General features: G+C 43.4%; 1 protein-coding gene across 3 annotated transcripts in view; it reads right to left on the bottom strand.

Moving 5' to 3' along the window:
• The window catches only part of nat10 (N-acetyltransferase 10), a 92,256-nt gene that overhangs the window by 19,580 nt on the left and 48,159 nt on the right, over positions 1-24,517 (bottom strand). For 2 of the 3 annotated variants that reach the window (XM_070899650.1, XM_070899649.1), the window contains exons 10-21: positions 24,279-24,372; positions 23,426-23,524; positions 23,149-23,285; positions 20,536-20,660; positions 18,982-19,132; positions 17,892-17,988; positions 14,694-14,810; positions 12,902-13,003; positions 11,262-11,336; positions 10,239-10,355; positions 5,750-5,883; positions 3,733-3,781 (exon numbers count right to left, since the gene is read on the bottom strand). In XM_070899650.1, the coding sequence (XP_070755751.1) occupies positions 3,733-3,781; positions 5,750-5,883; positions 10,239-10,355; positions 11,262-11,336; positions 12,902-13,003; positions 14,694-14,810; positions 17,892-17,988; positions 18,982-19,132; positions 20,536-20,660; positions 23,149-23,285; positions 23,426-23,524; positions 24,279-24,372 (1,297 nt within the window). The remainder of the gene's footprint in view (positions 1-3,732; positions 3,782-5,749; positions 5,884-10,238; positions 10,356-11,261; positions 11,337-12,901; positions 13,004-14,693; positions 14,811-17,891; positions 17,989-18,981; positions 19,133-20,535; positions 20,661-23,148; positions 23,286-23,425; positions 23,525-24,278; positions 24,373-24,517) is intronic. The other variant, XM_070899651.1, reaches the window with a different exon arrangement.

Raw genomic sequence — 24,517 nt, 5'->3', positions numbered from 1 at the left:
TTTCTTAACCGCCTGCTGTACCTGCATGCCAACCTTCAATGACTGATGTACCATGACACCCAGGTCTCATTGCACCTCCCCTTTTCCTAATCTGTCACCATTCAGATAATAGTCTGTCTCTCTGTTTTTACCACCAAAGTGGATAACCTCACATTTATCCACATTATACTTCATCTGCCATGCATTTGCCCACTCACCTAACCTATCCAAGTCACTCTGCAGCCTAATAGCATCCTCCTCGCAATTCACACTGCCACCCAACTTAGTGTCATCCGCAAATTTGGAGATAATACATTTAATCCCCTCGTCTATATCATTAATGTACAATGTAAACAGCTGGGGCCCCAGCACAGAACCTTGCGGTACCCCACTAGTCACTGCCTGCCATTCTGAAAGGTACCCATTTACTCCTACTCTTTGCTTCCTGTCTACCAACCAGTTCTCAATCCACGTCAGCACACTACCCCCAATCCCATGTGCTTTAACTTTGCACATTAATCTCTTGTGTGGGACCTTGTTGAAAGCCTTCTGAAAGTCCAAATACACCACATCAACTGGTTCTCCCTTGTCCACTCTACTGGAAACATCCTCAAAAATTTCTAGAAGATTTGTCAAGCATGATTTCCCTTTCACAAATCCATGCTGACTTGGACCTATCATGTCACCTCTTTCCAAATGCGCTATGACATCCTTAATAATTGATTCCATCATTTTACCCACTACCGATGTCAGGCTGACCAGTCTATAATTCCCTGTTTTCTCTCCCTCCTTTTTTTAAAAAGTGGGGTTACATTGGCTACCCCCCACTCCATAGGGACTGATCCAGAGTCTATGGAATGTTGGAAAATCACTGTCAATGCATCCGCTATTTCCAAGGCCACCTCCTTAAGTACTCTGGGATGCAGTCCATCAGGCCCTGGGGATTTATCGGCCTTCAATCCCATCAATTTCCCCAACACAATTTCCCGACTAATAAGGATTTCCCTCAGTTCCTCCTTCTTACTAGACCCTCTGACCACTGGGAAGGTTGTTTGTGTCCTCCTTAATGAATACCGAACCAAAGTACTTGTTCAATTGGTCTGCCATTTCTTTGTTCCCCGTTCTGACTTCCCCTGACTCTGACTGCAGGGGACCTATGTTTCTCTTAACTAACCTTTTTCTCTTTACATATCTATAGAAGCTTTTGAAGTCCGTCTTAATGTTCCCTGCAACCATCCTCTCGTACTCTATTTTCCCTGCCCTAATCAAACCCTTTGTCCTCCTCTGCTGAGTTCTAAATTTCTCCCAGTCCCTGGGTTCGCTGCTATTTCTGGCCAATTTGTATGCTACTTCCTTGGCTTTAATACTATCTCTGATTTCCCTTGATAGCCACAGTTGAGCCACCTTCCTTTTTTTATTTTTACGCCAGACAGGGATGTACAATTGTTGTAGTTTATCCATGTGGTCTCTAAATGTCTGCCATTGCCCATCCACTGTCAACCCCTTAGGTATCATTCGCCAATCTATCCTAGTCAATTCACGCCTCATACCTTCAAAGTATGGGGAGCAGGCGGGGAAGTGGAGTTGAGTCCATGATCAGATCAGCCATAATCTTAATGAATGGCGGAGCAGGCTCGAGGGGCCAAATGGCCTGCTCCTGCTCCTATTTCTTATGTTCTTAAATCATTACCATGGAAACAGTATTTTCTGGAAGATTTGCTTTTACAGACTATCAGCATTTTTCAGTATGTAAAGCTGTTCAGGATAACATCCCTCCCAACATTTAAAGCTAATTTGACTGTAATTATTAATTCTGATAATATTGAAGTCTCTGATTTTAATCAGTACAATTGAATTACTGTGGCAAAGTATTTTTCAATGAAAACGGTCCTCAAAGAATTTGTAAATATGACCTCCTTTAAAAGTCAAGCACAAGTGATTAATTTCTTGTTGTTATGAAACATCCGACTGATCTGTAACTGTCCCTCTGCATGCACAATCTAACTTGACCAGCTGATGGCAGTCTTTATTAACTCAAAAATCAGCAGATCGCCAAAATATCTCCCTTCCCCCACCATAGAATACTGGGTCACCACTAATCCAAACCAGCTGCGACCCAACACTTTTCAGACTAGGGATTTACTGTACAGTAGATTTGTTCCATATATAAAACAATTCTTTTCAACAAAATTTTATTTCTGCGCCAATTCAATTTGTTCATACAATATTGTGCCATTTGCTGAGACTATAATGCACAGTATCATAGAATCTCAGAATGGTTACAACACAGAAGGAGGCCATTCGGCCGGTCGAGCTCGTGCCGGCTCTCTGCAAGAGCACTTCAGCTAGTCCCACTGCCCTGTACTTTCCCTGTAGCCCTGCAATTTTTTTTTCTTCAGATACCTATTCAATTCCCTTTTGAAAGTCACGATTGAATCTGCCTCCACCAGTCTTTCAGGCAGTGCATTAGATCCTAACCACTCGCTGCGTAAAAATTTTTTTTCCTCATGTCGCCTTTGGTTTTTCTGCCAATCACCTGAAAACTGTGTCCTCTAGTTCTCAACCCTTTTGCCAATAAGAACAGTTTCTCTCTATCTTACTTTCTCGAGACCCCTCTATCAACTCTCCTCGCAACCTTCTTTGCTCTAAGGAGAAAAACCCCTGCTTCTCCAGCCTATCCAGGTAATTGAAGTCCCTCATCCCTGGAACCATTCTTGTAAATCTTTTATGCACCCTCTCGAAGGCGTTCGCATTCTTCCTAAAGTGCGGAGCACAGAATTGGCCACAATACTCCAGTTGAGGCTGAACCATGTTTTATAAAGGGTCATCATAAATTCCTTGCTTTTCTAAAGCAGGGATTCCCTATGCTTTTTTAAAAAATCGCTTTCTCAACCTGCCCTGCCACCTTCAACGATTTGTGCACATGTATCCCCAGGTCGCTCTGTTCCTGCACCCTCTTTAGAATTGTACCCATTAGTTTATATTGCCTCTCCTCATTCATCCTACCAAAATGTATTACTTCACATCTTTCTGCATTAAATTTCATCTGCCATGTATCTGCCCATTCCACCAGCCTATATCTTCTTGAAGTCTATCACTATACTTTAAAGTTTTGTGTCATCTGCAAATTTTGAAATTGTGCCCTGTACACCCAAGTCCAAGTCATTAACATATATAATCAAGAAAAGCAGTGGTTCTAGTACCGACCCCTGGGGAACACCACTGTACACCTTCATTTCAATGACTTTCTGAATATACATTTTTTAAAAAAAATTCATTCATTTGATGTGAGCATCACTGGCAAGGCTACCATTTATTGCCGAAAGGATATTTGTGAACCAGATGCGTTTTTACAACAATCCGGTTATTACATGGTCACCATTTCTGATACCAGCATTTTATTCCATTTATGTAACATTAAATTTTGTTTCCGGATTATTAGTCCAGGCGTCTGGATTACTAGTCCAGTAACTTTACCACTATGCTACCGTTTTAAGTACAATATACTAGGTGTTCTGACAAAAGGTCATTGATCTGAAAACGTTAACTCGGTTTCTCTCTCCACAGATGCTGCCTGACCTGCTGAGTATTTCCAGCATTTTCTGGTTTTATTTCCGATTTCCAGCAACTGTAATATTTTGATTTTTTAAAATATATATATGGTGCTCTCCCCCATTCCTATTATTAATCTGTGCAGACTAAAGGCATTCGGATTAACACATTCGACTAAAATTGTGAATTCAAGGAACTTACAGGTGTCTGTCTTAGATATACTGGAACATATCCAGCTCGCTTCCAGAACCTTAAAACAAAACAGAAGTGCACATTTAAAAATTAGTTAGAGTTTACCTGGAAACTACTTTGGCACAAAACTTCTAAATTAACTCCAATCCTGTTCCTAAGGACATCTTTGTATTTTTCTTTAATCTGGTAATATAACAAGTCACATTCTTACAAATTGCTTTTGCATACTTCCATGTAACTGTAACTGGGAGAACATTTGTAGGAATGTTGGACAGCCTAAACTCTATATAAGCTATGGGCACCATTTACTAGCTGGCTCCATATCACATCACATTCTTGCGTCCCTGGAGGTACAGTCTCAGTCACATTTTAGATAGTAGGATGGAAGTAATGTTACAGATTCCAATTCCAACAATCTACCAACCAATCTTCTAATTGCGGGATATATTTCTTGGGGTAGGAATGACCCTGCCTCCCCTCTGACCAAAATGCCACAGTTTTCATTCAAGCCTGCCAGCCAACTAATCTGATGAAATTTGCCAGAGGTTAAGAAAATTTGAGCATAGACTGTAAAGTCTAAGATTCTTCCCTGCGACCCTCTAGTCAAGAGCCCAACATTCTACTGTTAGAGATACTGAGCCAGAAAAAGATAGATTTTATGACATGCACGTAAAAAAATTGAATGGGCAAATAGCATTCAAAATGTTAATCCACAAAACAAAAGACCCTGAAGTTGCGCAAAGTGCACTGGATACATTTGTGAACAGACCAAGAACTCTATTTATTTTACTTATTCAATGAAGCCACACTGAAAAATTTGGTTATCAAGCTTAAAATGTCTGTTGTTGCAGGTATTGCTGCCTGAAAGCCAGATCCTCTATTGCCTCGAAGCATGATGCATTTTGAGATAGTACAAAAATAGGTCCCATCTGGAAGACTTGGCATTTAGATTGGCTATTAAGTTGCTGCTCCAAAGCTATCCCTTACCCTACTGAACACAGTTAACTCAGTAAATACTGTAACCATCTCCCCTGGGAAGAGAGACATTTACAGCTTTCAAAATCTGCATGCGCCTTTTGCCATATAACTTTGTTTATTAATCTGACAAAGGGTCTCAGACCGGAAACGTTAACTCTGTTAGTCCCTCCACGGTTGCTGCCTGGCCTGCTGAGTGTTTCCAGCATTTTATGTTTTTGGTTCATTTATTAATCATTCAATCAAGGGCTGCCAGCTCTAATATGAGAACAAGGTTATTTTGAAGAGGTTCACTTTTTGAGGCTTTGCATTTATTAGATCACATTGTCAATAGCCCAGCAAATATCTGCCATAAAGAGCACCTGTAAGTTAAACTCTAAATTTTATTTACCAGGAAAGTTGAAAAATCAAATTAAAAAAATACAAACTACTGAAAATGTACATCTGCTTGATCAGCATTTGAAGAGCAAACAGAAAGGTTAATATTTCAGATAGAAACTAGTCGTCAAAATCTAATTCTGATTAAGGATTTCTACCCAAAATGGTAACCTGTATTTTTGTTTACTAATGCTGGCAGGCCAGTTGTGAACTTCCAGCATTTAATATTATCCAATATTATTTTATGGTTATTTAATATCTTCGAGTCTGTGATAAAGCAAATTACTAAGTCAACAGCGTGCTTCAAATACTCCCTCAGGTGACTTACAAGAACATTTTCCAGTTTGTGCCCATGTTCATCTGATCAGAGAGGAAAAACAGTTTTCCCTAGCAAACTTCACTTCCTAAGCAAGTTTATAATTGCAAAATAAAATTTGGGAAATCTTTTTTTTTAAATTGTTAATATCAATACACCTCATCATGGCAATATTCAAATGAATATTCCATGATTTGAGGGTCAAAATGGGAATACTTCTTAAGTTCTTAAGAACCCAACAAAAAGATACAATTTTTATTTTAAAAAGGGCAACTTAACATTCTAAACAGACCAGCATGCGAATAGTAATAAAATATTTTTAAATATCTGCCCAGATGAACAGACATTGTAACTTACTTCAGCAGCTGTGGTGTGAGGCCATAAGATACACCCAGGTAGTCAAGTTTTTCTGTTGGCCGTTCACTGAGTTTCAGCAGTAATGGTGGCAAGTCTCTGCGTGGAGACAGCATCTCTTCTAGTAAACCTACAGCCTGAGTAAATTAAGGGTTTGACGACAATATAAATCAGGACCATTTTATCCTTCAGGCTCATTCACAAAAATAATGATTCTATGGAGTCAATAGCTGCACAGTTTAAAAAAAATAATACACATTCCAGCACCAAGTTCAAATGGATTAACCAGATTTCCTACTGGAATAGTAATTAATAAAAAATAAATAACCTTCACACCACGCTCTTAATCTTATCCATAATGTTAAAAATAGGCACTTTTCCACAGAAAGAAATAGTAGAACAGGAGAAAAAGGCCAAGTTAACAGGTGCTTCAATGATCTACCTCAGGAACACAAGCTGAAGCAAGTAGGAAGTTGCCTGCAACTAGGGAATGAGGCACGGTTGGGGGGGAAAGCAGAGAAAGAAGGATCTAAAAATAGGGAAGAGAAAAAAATTCTGGAATAGAGAAATAATTTATCCAACAGACAAGTCTGAGACTAATAGTTCAGGTGTTGGATGTAGAGCATACATTATAAAATCGAGATCTAAATTTAAAGTTGCATCCTAAAAGAATACCATTAAAATTAAGGGAGGGAAGGGGAGCAAGAAATAAGCGTGTGCGAGTGGGTCCGCACGGACTTGTGCATTGCGTATCCATAATTTCCATGTATTGCACGTGTAAATCTGGAAACAGTCATTATTAATAAACACACTCGTTGGAAGTAGTTATAGTATACAAATATTCAATAGGGCTGCAATGTATAAGTTAAAAAATATTATTAGAGTTTACAAGACATCCTTTGGCAGTAGCATCCACAAGCACAGGTTCAGATTTAACTTGTACATCTATAACACCCAATTAATTCAATCTCTCCACCAACACAAATAATTCTAGAGCAGCTGCTGCAACATCTGATTTCCTGGCTGACATCACTTTCTGGAGAATCAAAGCTGAACTTTGCCAAGACTGAAGCTATCTGTAAGGCTCTCACTGCCGCCTGCATGTTTCGGACACCGATTCCGTCAACCTCCCTGGCTGTGCACTCACGCATAAACTTAATGTTCTCTTTAATACTGGGCTGAACATTCTACTCTAATTTAAACTCTATTATCTACACTATTCCTTGTGCTAAAACCTTCATGCATAATTACCTCAAAGATTTACTTCTAAAATCCTTGCTGGCCTCTCACCTCCACAAACTCCATCCAATTCAAATCTCTAAAGTTTGAGTACTCTCCTGCACATGCCACTTCAACTCCACTGTTTCCCTAGAAGCTACACTTCCAAGATTGAAGTTCTCATCTTTAAATCCCACCAGAGTCTTGTCCATCAAATTTGGAAATGTTCATCTAAATGAGCCTCAGCTTCCCTGACTCTAGGGGCCAAGTTTCGGCCCGAGTTGTTCCTGTTTTTTTGGAGTAACTGGTTTAGAACGGAGTATCTTAGAAATCGGAATTATCGGCATTTAGTTTGCTCCAGTTCTAGTCAGTTAGAACAGTTTCACTTTGGAACAGAATTTTTTTTCAAAAGGGGGCGTGTCCAGCCACTTACGCCTGTTTTCAAAGTTTAGGCAGTGAAAACTTACTCCAAACTAACTTAGAATGGAATAAGTGAAGATTTTTGTGCGTTTAAAAAAAACTTGTCAAACTTTAGAAAATCAGGCATAGGTTACAAATTAAGCATAGGGAATGGGAGGGGGGGGGGTTTAAAGGGAAGTTTACAAACATTAAACACCAGTTTTACAAATAAAGAGCCATTGTCAATAATAAATGATAAATACATCAATAAATCAACCAATAAATCAATCAAAAAAAATTAATAAAAAATAATTTTAAAAAAAATCAATAAATAAAACATTTTCTACTTACCGACTGCAGCACTGGGAGTCCTCCAACAGCGTGCTGGGACGGTCCCCCCAGTGTGTCTCTGTCAGTGTCTCTATCTGTCTGTGTGTGTGTCTCTCATTCTCTGTCTGTCAGTGTCTGTGTTTCTGACAGCGAGGGGAGGTGAGGGGGGGAGAAGGGGCGGGAGGAGGAGAGATGGGGCGAAGAGAAGGGGGAGGAGAGGGGGGAAGGGGGAGAGAGGAGGGAGGGAGGGAGGGAAGGAGAGAGGAGGGAGGGAGGGAAGGAGAGGGGAGGGAGGGAGGGAAGGAAGGAGGGAGGGAGGGAGGGAAGGAGAGAGGGAGGGAAGGAGAGAGGAGGGAGGGAGGGAAGGAGAGAGGAGGGAGGGAGGGAAGGAGAGAGGAGGGAGGGAAGGAGAGAGGAGGGAGGGAAGGAGAGAGGAGGGAGGGAGGGAAGGAGAGAGGAGGGAGGGAGGGAAGGAGAGAGGAGGGAGGGAGGGAAGGAGAGAGGAGGGAGGGAGGGAAGGAGAGAGGAGGGAGGGAGGGAAGGAGAGAGGAGGGAGGGAGGGAAGGAGAGAGGAGGGAGAGAGGGAAGGAGAGAGGAGGGAGGGAGGGAAGGAGAGAGGAGGGAGAGAGGGAAGGAGAGAGGAGGGAGGGAGGGAAGGAGAGAGGAGGGAGAGAGGGAAGGAGAGAGGAGGGAGGGAGGGAAGGAGAGAGGAGGGAGGGAGGGAAGGAGAGAGGAGGGAGGGAGGGAAGGAGAGAGGAGGGAGGGAGGGAAGGAGAGAGGAGGGAGGGAGGGAAGGAGAGAGGAGGGAGGGAGGGAAGGAGAGAGGAGGGAGGGAGGGAAGGAGAGAGGAGGGAGGGAGGGAAGGAGAGAGGAGGGAGGGAGGGAAGGAGAGAGGAGGGAGGGAGGGAAGGAGAGAGGAGGGAGGGAGGGAAGGAGAGAGGAGGGAGGGAGGGAAGGAGAGAGGAGGGAGGGAGGGAAGGAGAGAGGAGGGAGGGAGGGAAGGAGAGAGGAGGGAGGGAAGGAGAGAGGAGGGAGGGAGGGAAGGAGAGAGGAGGGAGGGAGGGAAGGAGAGAGGAGGGAGGGAGGGAAGGAGAGAGGAGGGAGGGAGGGAAGGAGAGAGGAGGGAGGGAGGGAAGGAGAGAGGAGGGAGGGAGGGAAGGAGAGAGGAGGGAGGGAGGGAAGGAGAGAGGAGGGAGGGGGGGGGCGGGGGGAAGAGAAGGAGGCTGAACGGCCGGGCCCAAGGCCTCGGGCTGGAGGTACAAGTAGGTGGCGTCGGGTCGCGGAGGTCAGGGGGAGAGAGAGTCACGGAGGTCCGGGGCCGGCGGGGGGGGTCGGGTCGGGTGGGAAGAGCCTTATTCACACAGCCCCAGTGAGGCCATTCGGCCAGGGCTTGGGGCTGCGTGCTTCGGGCCCCTCCCACAGCTTTGGGCGCCTGGAGCTACTGCACATGCGCGCCCCACTGTAGCGCGCATGTGCAGAGGTCCTGGCACTGTTTTCAGCACAGGGACCTGGCTCCGCCCCCAACAGCTCGTGCTGCGCCGCGCCCAGCTCCAGAAGACCTGCAGGGAGCCGGAGAATAGGTAAGTTTTTTTTAGGCGCACTTTCTGGCGCGAAAAACAGGCGTCCAGGTCCGGGCTCCGCCGTTTTAGGCGCGGCTCGAAACTTGGGCCCTAGATTACCACTGACCCCTCCACTTTACTGGAGATTTGCAGCCATTACACTCCTGCTCTCTGGAACTCACTTCCAAAATTGCTTGTCTCCTCTTTCCCTGCTTTCAAAAGCCTCTTAAAGTTCTATCTACTTGACTGTGCCTTCATTCCTCTGTCTCCAAATGATTTTGCTTCCTGCACAGCATTCATCTTCCAACATTGTAAAGTACTTCAACACCTTCTTTTACATGAGGAAAATTATATGAACATAAATTGTTACTGAGTAATCGGGGAGAAGAAACAAGGTGCAGTAACACCCCACATCTGTACCAGTACAAAAAGGGGTACAATTAGTTTTGTCTACTAATGCCAATGAATGTTGCCGTAGGTTCATGGCAAAACATAGGACCTCATATAAATTAAATCGAGCTCATTCTTTATTAGCTCTTAGTCCTCTAAAACATGTTAAATTACTCATTCTTAAACTCAGTTGTGGTGGCAGTAACAGTGCTGTAACTGACCTCAGCACACACCCACAGTAGGAAGGAGAAAATCTTCTTGTTTATAGGAAAAAAAACTACCAGAGGGCTCCTATGGAAAGATACGGCAGAACAGAAAACTGGCAAAAAATTCAACCAACCTTACACAAAGTTATATTATAGAAAAACATTTTTTCAATGGTTAGAGTCTTTCTGATCTGAAATTATTGAAGTCCAATGGCAATATGCTGCATTGGCTACTAAATGCTCATAAACCTTCAAAGAAATGGGCAAGAGATTCACACAGGTTAGCAATTCAGATCAAACATATACAGTCTTGAGCCTCTGAATGAATGCAATAAAATTCCGTTACCAATTCTACTATCATTTGTAATTTTAAACTCAATCTCTCCATACCTCACTGCTGACAGTGGTTATCTCAGTGGATTTATGGCTCCCTTGCTCCTCAAGGCAAGGGAATTTCCCTTCATAATACATTTGCAGCAACTCCATAGCTCGGCTTCCATATCCCATCTAGCCATAGGAACAAAGAAAAAATTACAAATAGACTGCAATGGATTATTGCAAACGATAATTCAATTTTGACATCATTAATTGTGGAATTAGCACTTAAAAGTTTTAAACCCTTAAGGAAATGATCTGGCTGTATCCTTTCCACTCACATTTGATTTGAATACAGTTAATTATTACTCAATCAGTTCTCCTCTTTGATGGCTGCTGAAAGCTTTAACTTAATTAAGCTTGGGTCGGCTCAACTCAATTCTTGGAGGCACGATTCCCCAATACAAATGGATGTCTCACTAACTCATGTGCATGAGGTACTCTTCTGGGCGTATGGGGTTAATTACATCATCAACGACATGATTTGAGTGTCACAGTGGGTTATACATACTGTCAACTGTGAAATAAGTTTAAATGCAGCCCTTATTGATTCAAAGAAAGCATTTTCTCTCTGCTGTCTATAAACGGTTTTAATTGAAAAGACTGGGGGGAAAAAAATCTCAATTCAGCTCCTAATGGACAGAGACACAAACTACCCTGGGGAGCCACAAGAATATGGATTATATGAACCTACAATGTCAGGCTGTGTGATGGAAGTATAAACACATTTTTATTCATAAAAAGCATTACATTAAATTAGATGATATAAACTGGATAGACCAGAGTACACTATGTCCTATCGGCATGATGCGTTATTAATAAAAAGCAACATCCCCAACTCAGTCAATCAACTTTCCAATAGCTGACCAAAACAGAAAAATATTTTTGTTTTAAAAAAAAACATGTACCATACATACAAACACTATTCAACACTCATTTACAGTAAGTTTTAAAAAGTAGCAGATTTTGAGACAAGTGCACAACCAGATGAATTAAGACATTTTAATAGTCCTTCTTTAAGGAAAAGGACTTTATTACCCCTTGGTAATCCGGGTGTACTGCAATTCGGATAATACGTCCCCCAGACAAGCTTCCAAAGTCAGGATCCTGAAACTGTTTAAAAAAAAAAGGTACCGTTCAGTTAACTACAACATCTGTAATTTAACAGTTAGGAGGTCCAACCCTTACTTTTATTGGCTTGGAACTTGCAGGAAGTGAAAGCCAGTGAAATAATATTACATTTTCCCATTAATTTTGTACAGCACAACAACCTCTAGTAGAAATCAATACAAGCTCTCCAATGATTTAATGAGTGAAGGCACTGCCCTGTGTTACTGAGCAGAGCAGAGATCCCAGGTTGAATCCCTGGTCTGTGACAATGTATCTAATTTTAGCCAAGAAAGGGAAGGGAAGGGAGGCAAGGCAAAGTGAAGTTTTCCCAATCACCATCTCTAGTCTCTCGTGAAAAGTGCATGTTTATGAATGTAGGGCAAGAACAGGATCAGCTTGACTGGGATCATCTCCGCGCCCAAATAGGCTGCCAACAGTCGAGGCATGCACATGAAGAATGGCCATTTAGGTGAGGTATCCAAAGACTGATGGTGCCTATTCCCTGCACAACTGTATCGCAGCATGAGTCAGTACCTTTCAAGGGAAGGAATGAGAGAAAACTGAGGGAAAAGGAAACTTAAACAAGAATACAATACTCAGTGGGCATATACATTTAGTCATTGTTAACTCACCGGCTAGGATGCCAACACAAAAGCAATGAAGCCCTACCTAAGGAAAGCATTGAAATCCTGAACCATTCAAGGAATTCATACAGATCCAGGGAATTTGCTTATAAGCTTTGTGGGATTAAATATATAGAAAACAGACAATGCCATAGTTAGAACCTTTGACCTGATGTAACATAGATCATTAAAATGTCATGAACAGGTGTAGAAAATAATCAAAAAGGCTAATGGAATGCTGGTCTTTATATCTAGAGGACTAGAATACAAGGGGTAGAAGCTACGGTACAGCTATACAAAGCCCTAGTTAGACCAAATCTGGAGCACGATGAGCAGATCTGGGCACCATACTTTAGGAGGGCCTTGGAGGGAGTGCAGCATAGGTTTACCAGAATGATACCCAGACTCGAAGGGTTAAATTACAAGGAGAGATTTCACAAACTAGGGTTCTATTCCCTGAAATTTAGACGGTTAAGGGGCGATTTAAATTTTTCAAGTTATTAAGGGAAACAGATAGGGTAAGAGAGAGACACATTATTTCCATTGGTTGGAGAGTCTAGGGGGCATAATCTAAAAATTCGAGCCAGGAGTGAAATTAAGAAACACTTCTACACACAAAGAGTAATAGAAGTTTGGAACTCTCTTCCGCTAACTGCAATTGATGCAAGATCAATTGCTAATTTTAAATCTGAGATCGATAAACTTGTGTTACCAAAGCTATTATGGGTGGGTATAGGGAGTTAGGTCGCAGATCAACCATTGAATGACGGAACAGGCTTGAGGGGCTAAATGGTCGACTCCTGTTTCTATGACTTACAACATCCAGACTTTCTTGCACATAGTCACCCATGACACAAAAGTGTGTGTAAGTGTCACATCAAGTCTTTTGCAATCTGTCAAGTGGAATAGTCAAGCATTACAGATATGCAATGTCCACCATCTTACCTGCTCTGACACAGTCCAGGGAATGAGATCTCCAAATGCTTTCTTCCCACGGGAGAGGCTATTCATTACAGATTGACTAGAGATCTCTCCCTCAAGGCACACCTGACAAGAAAAAAAATGACTTGTATTTCCAGTGTCAGTAAATCAGAAGGATCTTTAAAGGGGAGGTTTGTAGCATCTCTCATAATACCAACATTCATTTCTACCTCAGGTGTGCCACAGCCTCAAACTGGAAAATATACAAGATGCAGTGGCCTTTGGTAAGTCACTGCTACCTTAATGTTTTGAAAGCACCCCAAATCACAGTATTTATATTTTACATGGTAGATGAAAGGCGGCATGAGAGATCACCAGAGATTGCCCACATCCGTCATCATGCCAACTATATCTACAGGCTAGGTGTACCTGGCAATACCAATGGGAAATTGACTCCACAGGTACTTTACAGTACAGTACTGACTGTACAGATGCAGGGAGCCATTTACAGATCGATCCCATCTGCTGCAAGGATCACCTGCAGGCAACCTGTACCATAGATAAAGCACTGCCAGTTCAGTACCAGTACACTTTTCATCTACGGCCCCAAAGTCCAGCATAAGCCAAATAGACTGGTCACAGATTAATGGAACAAATAAATATATCAGTTACCATGTTGCCGATGAGTCTGCCTGCATCAGTACCACATATTTAACATAAAGAAATATCCTAAGGTGTTTCAAAATACACAATACACAAGTAAATGAGACACCAAGCCAGCAAGCATAAGCCAGCTACTGCAACTCTTTTGCTACCGACTAGCACAAAGTATGACAGTTGTCTAATTTTAATGAACTGCCAAAATTCCAAAGTCCAAAGCTGTAAGTATGTAAATGGTCATCCTCTAGGGAGAATGCCCTTCAGTGCCAAAAAGATAACTCTCCATCCATCCTCTTTATGCATCCGAATCAACTTTGAAAAAAGGGGTTTCTAATGCCATAGAATCATAGAATGGTTACAGCACAAAAGGAGGCCATTCGGCCCATCAGATCCTAACCATTCGCTGCGTAAAAATGTTACCCTCATTTCTCCTTTGGGTCTTTTGCCACAACACACCATCTCTTGACCTTATAGTAATTTCTATCCCTATATACACAGCTTTAACTAGCCATATCCCATTAAATTTTCTCACAATGAAACATCATTTCCCCCTCTCCACTGAACTCCCAGTGTCCAATACAGGTGAGAGTTTGAACAGGAAAAATCATCTAATCACAATCTTGTGAAGTTGACATTTAACCAAAGCACCCCTTTCTATTGTTCATGGCTTCTCAGAATTATATTAATTTGTGTTGACGTCCACTAAGAAATGGATAGAAGTGGTACAAAAGTATTTCATTTACAACCCTTCAACATCCAGAGAAATATAACTTTATAATTGCTTGATTCGAAGGGATGCTGAGCTAAAGAACATTTGAGAAAATATACCATGTGGCCTCTGTGATGCTATCCTTTTGACTAAAGAGTCAGAACAAGGTCAAATTGCAGTGCAATATTAGCATACAGATGTTTAATACTTGTGTATGAAATTATTTTGTCTCGATTAAAACCACAGATAAAAGACTTTCACACAAGGGTGCTAACATCATAGAGTATGATTTCATCTCAAGTATGTCTGATAGCTTAATTATAATGGAATATAATGCGGTATACAAATCTGGCCATGCAAGTAAATCTTAAATATGTTGTAGCATTTGGTTGGATGTTCTTAATTTGCAAGTGTACACTCATCAGTGACCCTCATACTGCACATTACCTGAATGACAGCAAGTACTTCTGGCAGTGAATTCTGAGTGGGCTGCACCGGGGGCAGCAAGCAGAAAAGATGGTGAGCAGGAGCATCAGAAAGTAACTGAAGGTCATTAGGGGTGTTCTGTAGAAATTTCAAAAAAGTTTTTTTTTTTTTTTTTTAAACGCTAATAACTTCCAAAGCAATGGACTAACAGGCAGTGAAGAATTAACAGCTGCGCAAATGTAGAGGAACATTCCAAAGTGCTCAACTCCTGGCAGCCTCTTTTCAACTTTCCAAGCATGCACATTCTTCAGTGATCGTCTAGAAAATATTTATTCTGGATACTCTAAACATATATGATTTAAAGTAGAGAATCATACTTATGCTTTACAGTATATTTTTAAGAATAAAGTTTTTTTTTTTTAAAAACATAACATTTCAACTTTATAACAAATTAGAAGGGTGCAACGAAGGTTCACTCGATTAATTCCTGGGATGAGAGAGTTCTCCTATGAGGAGAGATTGGACCTATACTCTCTGGAGTTTAGAAGAATGAGAGGTGATTTCATTGAAACAGCTAAGATTCTGAGGGGGCTTGACAGGGTAGATGCAGAGAGGCAGTTTCCCCTGGCTGGAGAGTCCAGAACTAAGGGACATATACTCAGGAGAAGAGATCAGCCTTTAGGACAGAGGTGAGGAGGAATTTCTTTGTTCAGAGGGTTGTGAATCATTGGTATTCTCTAGGGCTCAAGTTTTGGCCTGAGTTGCTTCTATTTTTTTGGAGCAACTAGTTTAGAATGGAGCATTTTAGAAATTGCAATTTTAGGCATTTAGTTTGCTCCAGTTCTAATGAGTTAGAATAGTTTCATTTTAGAACAGATTTTTTTTTCGAAAGGGGGCGTGTCCAGCCACTTATGCCGGTTTTGCAAGTTTAGGCAGCGAAAACTTATTTCAAACTAACTTAGAATGGAGTAATTGTAGATTTTTGTACACTCAGAAAAACCTTGCCTACACATAAATCAGGCGTAGGAAACGAGAGATTGGGGGGGGGGGGGGGGGGGGTTACAAACATTAAACACTTCACTTTTACAAATGGAGCCATCACCAATAAAAAATGATAAATAAATCAATAAATCAATCAAAAAGAACTAAAAAATAAAAAAATAAATAAAAAAATCAATAAATAAAAAATTAAGTTTCTACTCACCTACTGCAGCACTGGGAGCCCTCCAACAACGTGCTGGGACGGGGTCCCCACCCCAGTGTCTCTCTCTGCCTCTGTCAGTGTCTTTGTGCTTCTGACAGCGAGGAGAGGGGGGGGGGGGGAAAGGGAGAGGTTGGGGGGGGGGAGAGAAGGGAGAGGTTGGGGGGGGGGGAGAGAAGGGAGAGGTTGGGGGGGGGGAGAGAAGGGAGAGGTTGGGGGGGGGGGAGAGAAGGGAGAGGTTGGGGGGGGGGGGGAGAAAGGGAGAGGTTGGGGGGGAAGAGATGGGGGGGGGGAGAAGGGAGAGGTTGGGGGGGGGGGGGAGAAGGGAGAGGTTGGGGGGGGAGAAGGGAGAGGTTGGGGGGGGGGGAGAAGGGAGAGGTTGGGGGGGGGGGAAGGGAGAGGTTGGGGGGGGGGGAGAAGGGAGAGGTTGGGGGGGGGAGAAGGGAGAGGTTGGGGGGGGGAGAAGGGAGAGGTTGGGGGGGGGAGAAGGGAGAGGTTGGGGGGGGGGGAGAAGGGAGAGGTTGGGGGGGGGGGGAGAAGGGAGAGGTTGGGGGGGGGGGGAGAAGGGAGAGGTTGGGGGGGGGGGAGAAGGGAGAGGTTGGGGGGGGGGGGAGAAGGGAGAGGTTGGGGGGAGAAGGGAGAGGTTGGGGGGAGAAGGGAGAGGTTGGGGGGAGAAGGGAGAGGTTGGGGGGAGAAGGGAGAGGTTGGGGGGAGAAGGGAGAGGTTGGGGGGAGAAGGGAGAGGTTGGGGGGAGAAGGGAGAGGTTGGGGGGAGAAGGGAGAGGTTGGGGGGAGAAGGGAGAGGTTGGGGGGAGAAGGGAGAGGTTGGGGGGAGAAGGGAGAGGTTGGGGGGAGAAGGGAGAGGTTGGGGGGAGAAGGGAGAGGTTGGGGGGAGAAGGGAGAGGTTGGGGGGAGAAGGGAGAGGTTGGGGGAGAAGGGAGAGGTTGGGGGGAGAAGGGAGAGGTTGGGGAAGGAGGTGGGGGAAAGGTTGGGGGAGGGGGGAGAAGGGAGAGGTTGGGGGGAGGGGGGGAGAAGGGAGAGGTTGGGGGAGGGGGGGAGAAGGGAGAGGTGGGGGGGAGGGGAAGGGAGAGGTAGGGGGAGGGGGGAGAGGTGGGTGTTTGGGGGGGGGGGGGGTGGAAAGAGGCTGAACGTGCCCCGCTAGCGACGCAGATACCTGGCGGTCGGCGAAGACTTTGGGCAGGGCCCGCCCCCAGCAAGATGCTGGGCGACCTAGAGGGAGGGGGGGGGGGGGGGGGGAGGGGGAGGAGAGGAGGGGGGCAGGAGGGGGAACGGCTGAACGGGGGGAGTGGGTGGGAGCGGGAGCTGAACAGGAGGGAGGGAGGGGAGCAGGATCTGAATGGGAGGGAGGGAGGGGAGCAGGATCTGAATGGGAAGGGAGGGAGGCCAAAGTCCCAATTTTCGCCCGGTGAGCCCATTCAGCCAGGGCAAGGGCCGGCGTGCTTCGGCCTCTCCCACGCAGCCACGGGGGCGAGGAGCTACTGCACATGCGCACACACTCTAGTGCGCATGTGCAGAGGTCCCGGGACTGTTTTCAGTGCCAGGACCTGGCTCCGCCCCCAACCCCTTGTGTTGCGCCACGCCGAGCACAAAGACGTCCTGAGGAGCTCGCAGACTCACAAGCTACATTTTCGGCGCCCTTTTTATTCCAGAAAGTCGCGCACCTTATGGAGGTGTGCCGTTCTTAGAGGGAGGAAAGTTGGGCCCTTGGTCTCTAAGGGAATCAAGGGATGTGGGGATCAGGTGGGAAAGTGGAGTTGAGGTAGATCAGCCATGATGTTAGTGAATGGCAGAACAGGCCCGAGGGGCTGTATGGACTACTCCTGCTCCTACTTCTTGTGTTCAATTACAAATAATAAGAAACAAACTGAAAATAAGCTACAATAGGTGAACAGCTTCTGCAAATGCATTTTAAAATTTAGTTCTTCCAAGCAAAGAAGAGCATTATTAAAGTTTGTCATGATGAGAGTTAGGACATGAGGTTGCAACTCAGAGCCTCACCTTGTAATGGGATGCCACATACAAAGACATCAATCTCTGCAGGAAGGCCTCAGATGCTTTGTGGTAACAGAATAGTGTGTCCCTGTTCACATAGTAGCTATGGTCGCAGTTAAGGTAAGAAACTCTGTGATCATTATCAAAAGTTCAGTTTTATGAACAGTAAAACCTGTCCTAGTGACCACCCAAGGATCTACTACTGGGTGTCCAAACTACGACGGTGGTACATAAAGCACATAAAGCCAAAAAGCCTTGGCATTCCAACCCACAAAGCCTACCAATTTTATCTGCATTTATAATATTTGCTGGTTTATCCTGTCTGAATTTAATGCACCTGAAGGATTGAAAAGGACAGTTCTTAGCACTGTCCCCTCACTGGGGAATATATCCTAAATCAGAACATCAAGACATGCTACTAACTGTAGTTTTTAAGATATATGCAAATTAACAGGAACATTGATTTATCTTTGTATGTAGCCCGTATCGCTCCAAGGTGTGCACCCACTTGGGCCAAGACAACACCACATACAATATGCCTAGTTTTAAGACAGAAATTTCAGCTTTGAGCTTTTCTGTTTAATGATGTACTGGTTAAAGCCTTTCCCACAATCTCTTGCACAAGAGGAATTGCTGACAGAATGTAGGTAGTGCGCAGGAATACAGCATGTTACAAGACTGTAACACTTTTGTAAAAATCCCTTGTAGATTAAGCAATTAGTATAGAGTGCAGTAGCATTTCAGCACTAGATCCAAAGTAGTCCAGGGCTGGGATATTTATTTTAGGCCATACTGTACACAAACAATTTTCATGTGTACACCCAGAATATCCATGTCTTTTCTAAATTAAAATTTTAGAATGGCAAGTATTATTTCTCAGATGCCAAGAAGCTCTCAACAGAAACAACACACTCGGTAACTGGAACTCAAATCCAGGAGAAGTAGACACATTTAAATAGATTACGGGGCAACTTAATAACATTTGAAGCCTGGCGATTATCATTCTGGTTTGTCTTGAAGTTCTAACTCACAGGGTGCCTCAGCACTTTTGCTATGAAAATATATTTAAGATAAAGTAAGATTAGCTGGTGGATACAGATCACACGTCTCTGGAAGTGGGCAGCCGGAGATGACTCGAGGAATGTTCAGACAGTCCAAGCACAGCAGATCATTCAGCCACTTCTCCACTGGGTCTCCAGGTGCATATCGAATTGCCTCATGTAAAGAAACCTCATGCAGGGACCGCACTGCCAATAAATAATAATGGATTAGTTAATACATTAATACCTCATCCCACAAAAAATGATGTTGCGTGTACCATATTCGCTTTAGCACCTTAAAAAAAATTCAAGCTATCCAGCAATTCTAGTTTCAGGACTGTCTGCACTTCAATCTACCACCCAACCATCATGTGAGTTTGCTCTCAAAAGAGCTGCTGATGAGTGTCTATCTGGCCCCACTACAAATGCACCCGACAATCTCAATACTACGCCAACAGTGGCTGTGGATTATGCTGCAGTGTACGAATATGCCATAGCAATAGAAAAGGCCATATGTAGGCAAGAGGCCTTATGGAGAACTAAACATGGAAAATAAAAACTGTTTTACTACCAAATAGACATACAAATGACATTTAGTAAATACACAAGTTATAAAGATGAATGAATCACAGTAGAGAGTGAATGCCTGCTAAAAATCTGCAATTGTATGGCAAATGCCTCGTCACTCTGGAGTATTTAGCTTGTCATAAGAATGTTCAAAGAAACTCAAAAGTTGACACTGTGGGAGAATAAACAGCTTTTCTGCAAATATTTTAAAATAATTCTGTTTTTCTCCAAGTAATACAATTGCTAAGATATTTCAAAATGTACTTAATCCAGTATTATTTGAATAAATCCTATGGTAAAAGCCTCTACACAACGTTCTTCACCAATAGTTATGACGCCATCATTATCATACTTTATGATAAACACAGACAATGAAATTATGGTCTTTGTACATCATGACAAGATAGAACCATGACCTCTTACAGATATGTCTTGGAATTTAGCAGAATGAAAAAGGGACAAATTTTAATTTTTGCCTGTCACTACATAAACTAAACATTAATTCCCAACTGCAGACCAGTATTAGATGCAATCAAAAAAGAAGGGATTACGAAATTCCCTCACCAACACTTTTCTTCCAAAAATATTCCAATACTAGGGATAACACAAGAACACCAATGCATAATGCCACAACAGGGTGTTTTTTTTTTCTGGAGGTCAGAAACAAAAGGGAGCAGGAAGGGGAAATAAACTGGTATATGGAGAGATTGCCACCTGATCAAGTGTATCCCAAGAGATGCCCCAGAAGGGAATCTGCTGAAGTCTGAAATCACAGTCCATACATTATCTTGGCAAAGATGATCCAGCAGGTCTGACAATAAGCAAGAAAATTGAGATTGTGTGCCCTTTACCATCTCAAATAAAAATGCCCAAACAATTTAAATACTGAATATTTAACAAAATTAGAAAAATGACAAACTAGACACTTTATGCAAGGAACTGAAATAACCTAAAGATTAGAATTTTCTTACTCATGAAAAAAGTTACTAGACAGAAGACCAGAGAGTGAACAGCTACAGAACGAAAAAAAGCGGTATCAATACCCGTGCTGAGCCTGGCAGTGAACATGGTTTTATTCTCTGCAGTCATGTTGACCTGGTTCTGATGATTCTGCTGTCGTAGCTGTTGTATCAGTTTTAAAGAGAGTGAACGACCTGTCCCTTCATACCTGAAAACAGATAGATTCCAAACCCAGGGTTAAAGATACTGCAATAACACACCAAGGGTCTATTAAAAGTGTCTCAATCTTGCTACAGATTTCAAAATTCCAGAAATTTTATTTAATATTAAAAGCGCAATCTTAACCAGGACTTTGTAATTTACTGCCAAACTTCACCATCACAGAGTGTTGATAAACTCTTAAGACTATTCCTTATGCTTGTCTACTACAGTCTGCCAAACCTCAAGAAATACCATCCCTGATCAGCCAATCTGCAGCATCACCCCATTATCCCTGATACTACCAAAATCCAGGCCCCCCCCATATCTTGTCAGATCCCACTACCTCACATTCCCAAACATCAGGTACCTCCTGCTAATCTGTTTGAGATTCCCCCAATATATTGCTGTATATCCTGCACTTTCAAAAAGTGCAGAAACAATAACTTGTATTTATATAGCGCCTTTAACGTAGTAAAACATCCCACGGTGCTTCAGGACACCAAGCCACATAGGAGAAATTAAGGCAGATGACCAAAAGCTTGGTCAAAGAGGTAGGTTTTAAGAAGCATCTTAAAGGAGAAAAGAAAGTAGGAGAGGTCTAAGCAGGGAATTCCAGAGCTTGGGGCCGAGGCAACAGAAGGCACGGCCACCAATAGTTGAGCGATTATATTCAGAGATGCTCATAAGGGCAGAATCAGAGGAGCGCAGATATCTCGGTGGGTTGTGAGGCTGGAGGAGATGACAGAGATAGGGAGGGGCAAGGCCATGGAGGGATTTAAAAACAAGGATGAGAATTTTGAACTCGAGGCATTGCGTAACCAGGTGCCAACGTGGGTCAGCGAGCACAAGGGTGATAGGTGAATGGGATTTGGTGCGAGTTAGGACACGGGCAGCAGAGTTTTGGATGACCTCAAGTTTACGTAGGGTAGAATGTGGGAGGCTAGCCAGGAGTGGGTTGGAATAGTCAAGCCTAGAGGTAACAAAAGCATGGATGAGGGTTTCAGCAGCGGATTAGTTGAGGCAAGGGCGGAGATGGGCGATGTTACAGTGGCAGAAATAGTCGGTCTTAGTTACGTGGCAGATGTGTGGTCAGAAGCTCATTTCAGGGTAAAATATGAGACCAAGATTGCAAACGGTGTGGATCAGCCTCAGACAAATGTTAGGGAAAGGAATGGAGTCAGTGGCTAGGGAACGGAGTTTGTGGCGTAGACCAAAGACAATGGCTTCGGTCTTCCCAATATTTAATTGGTGAAAATTTTTGCTTATCCAGAACTGTACGTCGGACAAGCAGTCTGACAATTTAGAAATGGTGGAGGGGTCAAGAGAAGTGGTGGTGAGGTGAAACAATAATTACGCACAAAGGTGAAGGAACGAATAGTCCAAGTTAGACATTGCGATGGAAAAATGGATTGCCAAAAGACCAGTAAAAAAAACAATTGCAATTTCTCTTAGTTACCATGAGTACCCTGATAATGTGGATTATACAGCATAGCACCCAGCATTACACCAGTAGTATATTCTCTCCATGAGCAACACTATGACAAATCAGCTAGCATTTAAAAAAAGACTCAACAGTCAGTGTTAAATTTGGGTGCAAATGTAAAATCTAAACAACAGTTGTTCCACATTTGGCCATAATTTGCGGCCCCTATGGGTGCGTATGAGGTGCGCACACACCCGTAGGGGCCACGCAAGTTCCAGGTTTAGGCATGCGAAGCGCATCTGTGAAAACCCAGAACTTGTGATCGGTCAAGAATTGTCTTGATAGATCACTGCATTCCCAGGAAGAGAGCTTCAGCGGGTGGAGAGTTGGGCCATTTGCCCAACTTCTGCCCAGCGAATGCCCGTGAAATTCTTACGCCTGGTAAAAGCAGGTGTAAGGTTTGCTTTTACCGGCATAAGACTTTTAAAGGACAGTGTACTTATATTTTTAGGGGTATTCCCATTCATACTCATGGGGATTCCATACATACGGAATCCCTATAAGTATGAATGGGGTTCCCCTTCTTTCATTGGTTGGGCCGGCCTACGTGATCCCAGGAGTACTTGCGAACCGCATGTGCCTGAGATACATGGGCCTCTACCTGCAGATACCCAAAGAGACCCAAGGCCGCAAGTGTACGAACCTCTGGGACCATCAGGTCAGCGCGTAGATTTTTTTGCCGGTCAGGGGCATCTGCTCGTGGGAAGTCTCCCACTGCAATTTCAGGCACATTAATGTTATTGGCCATTACTGACCCGTGTTCAAACAGTTGCAACAACTGCATATATATCTGCTAAGTATTAACCAACTGCAGGGTACCAGGTCTAAAATAATTGTCCGCTGTACACTCAAGTCAAACCGATGCGCAGAAATAGTTGCAGCAAAATCCGCTCCCATTAGGGTTAACTTGAATTTGTAGTTGGAGGTCTACCTGGAAGTTGACTTGCATAAAATATTTTACACAATATTCCTATTCTATAATGTAGCTTCAGACTATGATCCAATCACATACCCATTTATAGTGGAGGCCATAAAGACGAGGTAGGGTCCCAGCAGTTTCTTCACCAATGGGAGTGGGATAGCAGCTGCCTCGTCAATTACCACCAGCTCAGCCTGACCCAGTTTAACTGCATCAGCAGGGTGGATGTACTGGCGTGGGAGAATAGAAATCCTGTGATTACATGATTTTGCAATGCACATCACTTTTAGCAAAGAAAACTGCATTAGTGCGCATTGTTGCAGTTATTTTTACAGCACAAGAACCAGTGAAATCAGCAAAGCACTTTTACCTGGATGGTCTGCCTGTGCTCCTTATAGATATTAACTCGAACCACAGCTTTGTTGAACTCTGGATTTAAGGACTGAATGATTTCATAGTCCAAATGTTCCTGAAAGGAAAAAACGCACTGACTTAAGTCCTCATGGAGACTAAATGAAAGGCTGATTTTTTTTAAAGCAATAAAACTTTGGTACAAAGTTGGGCAGTCATTGCAACTGCATTAGCCAATGGACTGTGGGCCAGAACTGTGGGTCACTGACCACTGTGTAAATACAGCCTCCAGAATCAAAGCAAACCCATGTTAACACACTCTCAGGTGCAGCAAATGTGATCGGGGCGAGCGATCGGGGCAGAGGTGCGGCAAATGAGGGTACGGGGCCCAGAAGATCAGAGGGCCCAGGGGTAGCACGGGCCAGCCCACACTGTGGTGTGTGTGCGCATCAGGTCCATGCGGCAGAGCAGGTCTCCAGTTGTCCTGCTTAACCCTTGCCACTGGATAAAGGCCTAGCTCTGGCAAGTCCGTGTGGTGGCTGATGTGCAACCGTCACAACACGTTAAAAAAATCCACATACAGGCATCTCCCCCCTCCTTCAATTGGAGTTCAGGATTGGAATATCGGGTCCTTCGTTGAAACACCTGTGAGCTCATGTGGAAGCAAGTCATCGTCGTTCGAGGGACCGCCTATGATGATGACGATTAACCAATCAACTGCGCATATCCTGCAAAATATATTACTGGATACTTGCCACTTAAAAAAAAATCATTCAATGATACATAAACAAGTCTCATATCCTACGTGAATATTCTTGTCTATATAATGAAAAACATGGTTCATCACAACTCAGGTGGGCTCAGTCGCTTACCTGATATTGGAGTGCATCAAAGCCCTTAAAAACAAATTCAAATAGTGTGTGTAAGTTGTCTGGACTTGGTGAGGTAACAAAGATATTGGAATATCTAAAAACAAAGCAAATACACTCATGAGCCATAATCATTTTCAATAGATCTTTGACATAAATTAACTTAAAAGCCCTGAATCCAGTATCATCGGGTAATAAAGTAAAAATAACTAACTTTGAAGGTATCTTTGCATTTAAATATC

The sequence above is a fragment of the Pristiophorus japonicus genome, chromosome 14, assembly GCF_044704955.1.
Source record: "Pristiophorus japonicus isolate sPriJap1 chromosome 14, sPriJap1.hap1, whole genome shotgun sequence".
NCBI classification, from domain to species: domain Eukaryota; kingdom Metazoa; phylum Chordata; class Chondrichthyes; family Pristiophoridae; genus Pristiophorus; species Pristiophorus japonicus.
Note: the sequence above shows the minus strand (reverse complement) of the source record. Positions and strands in the feature narration are given on the sequence as shown.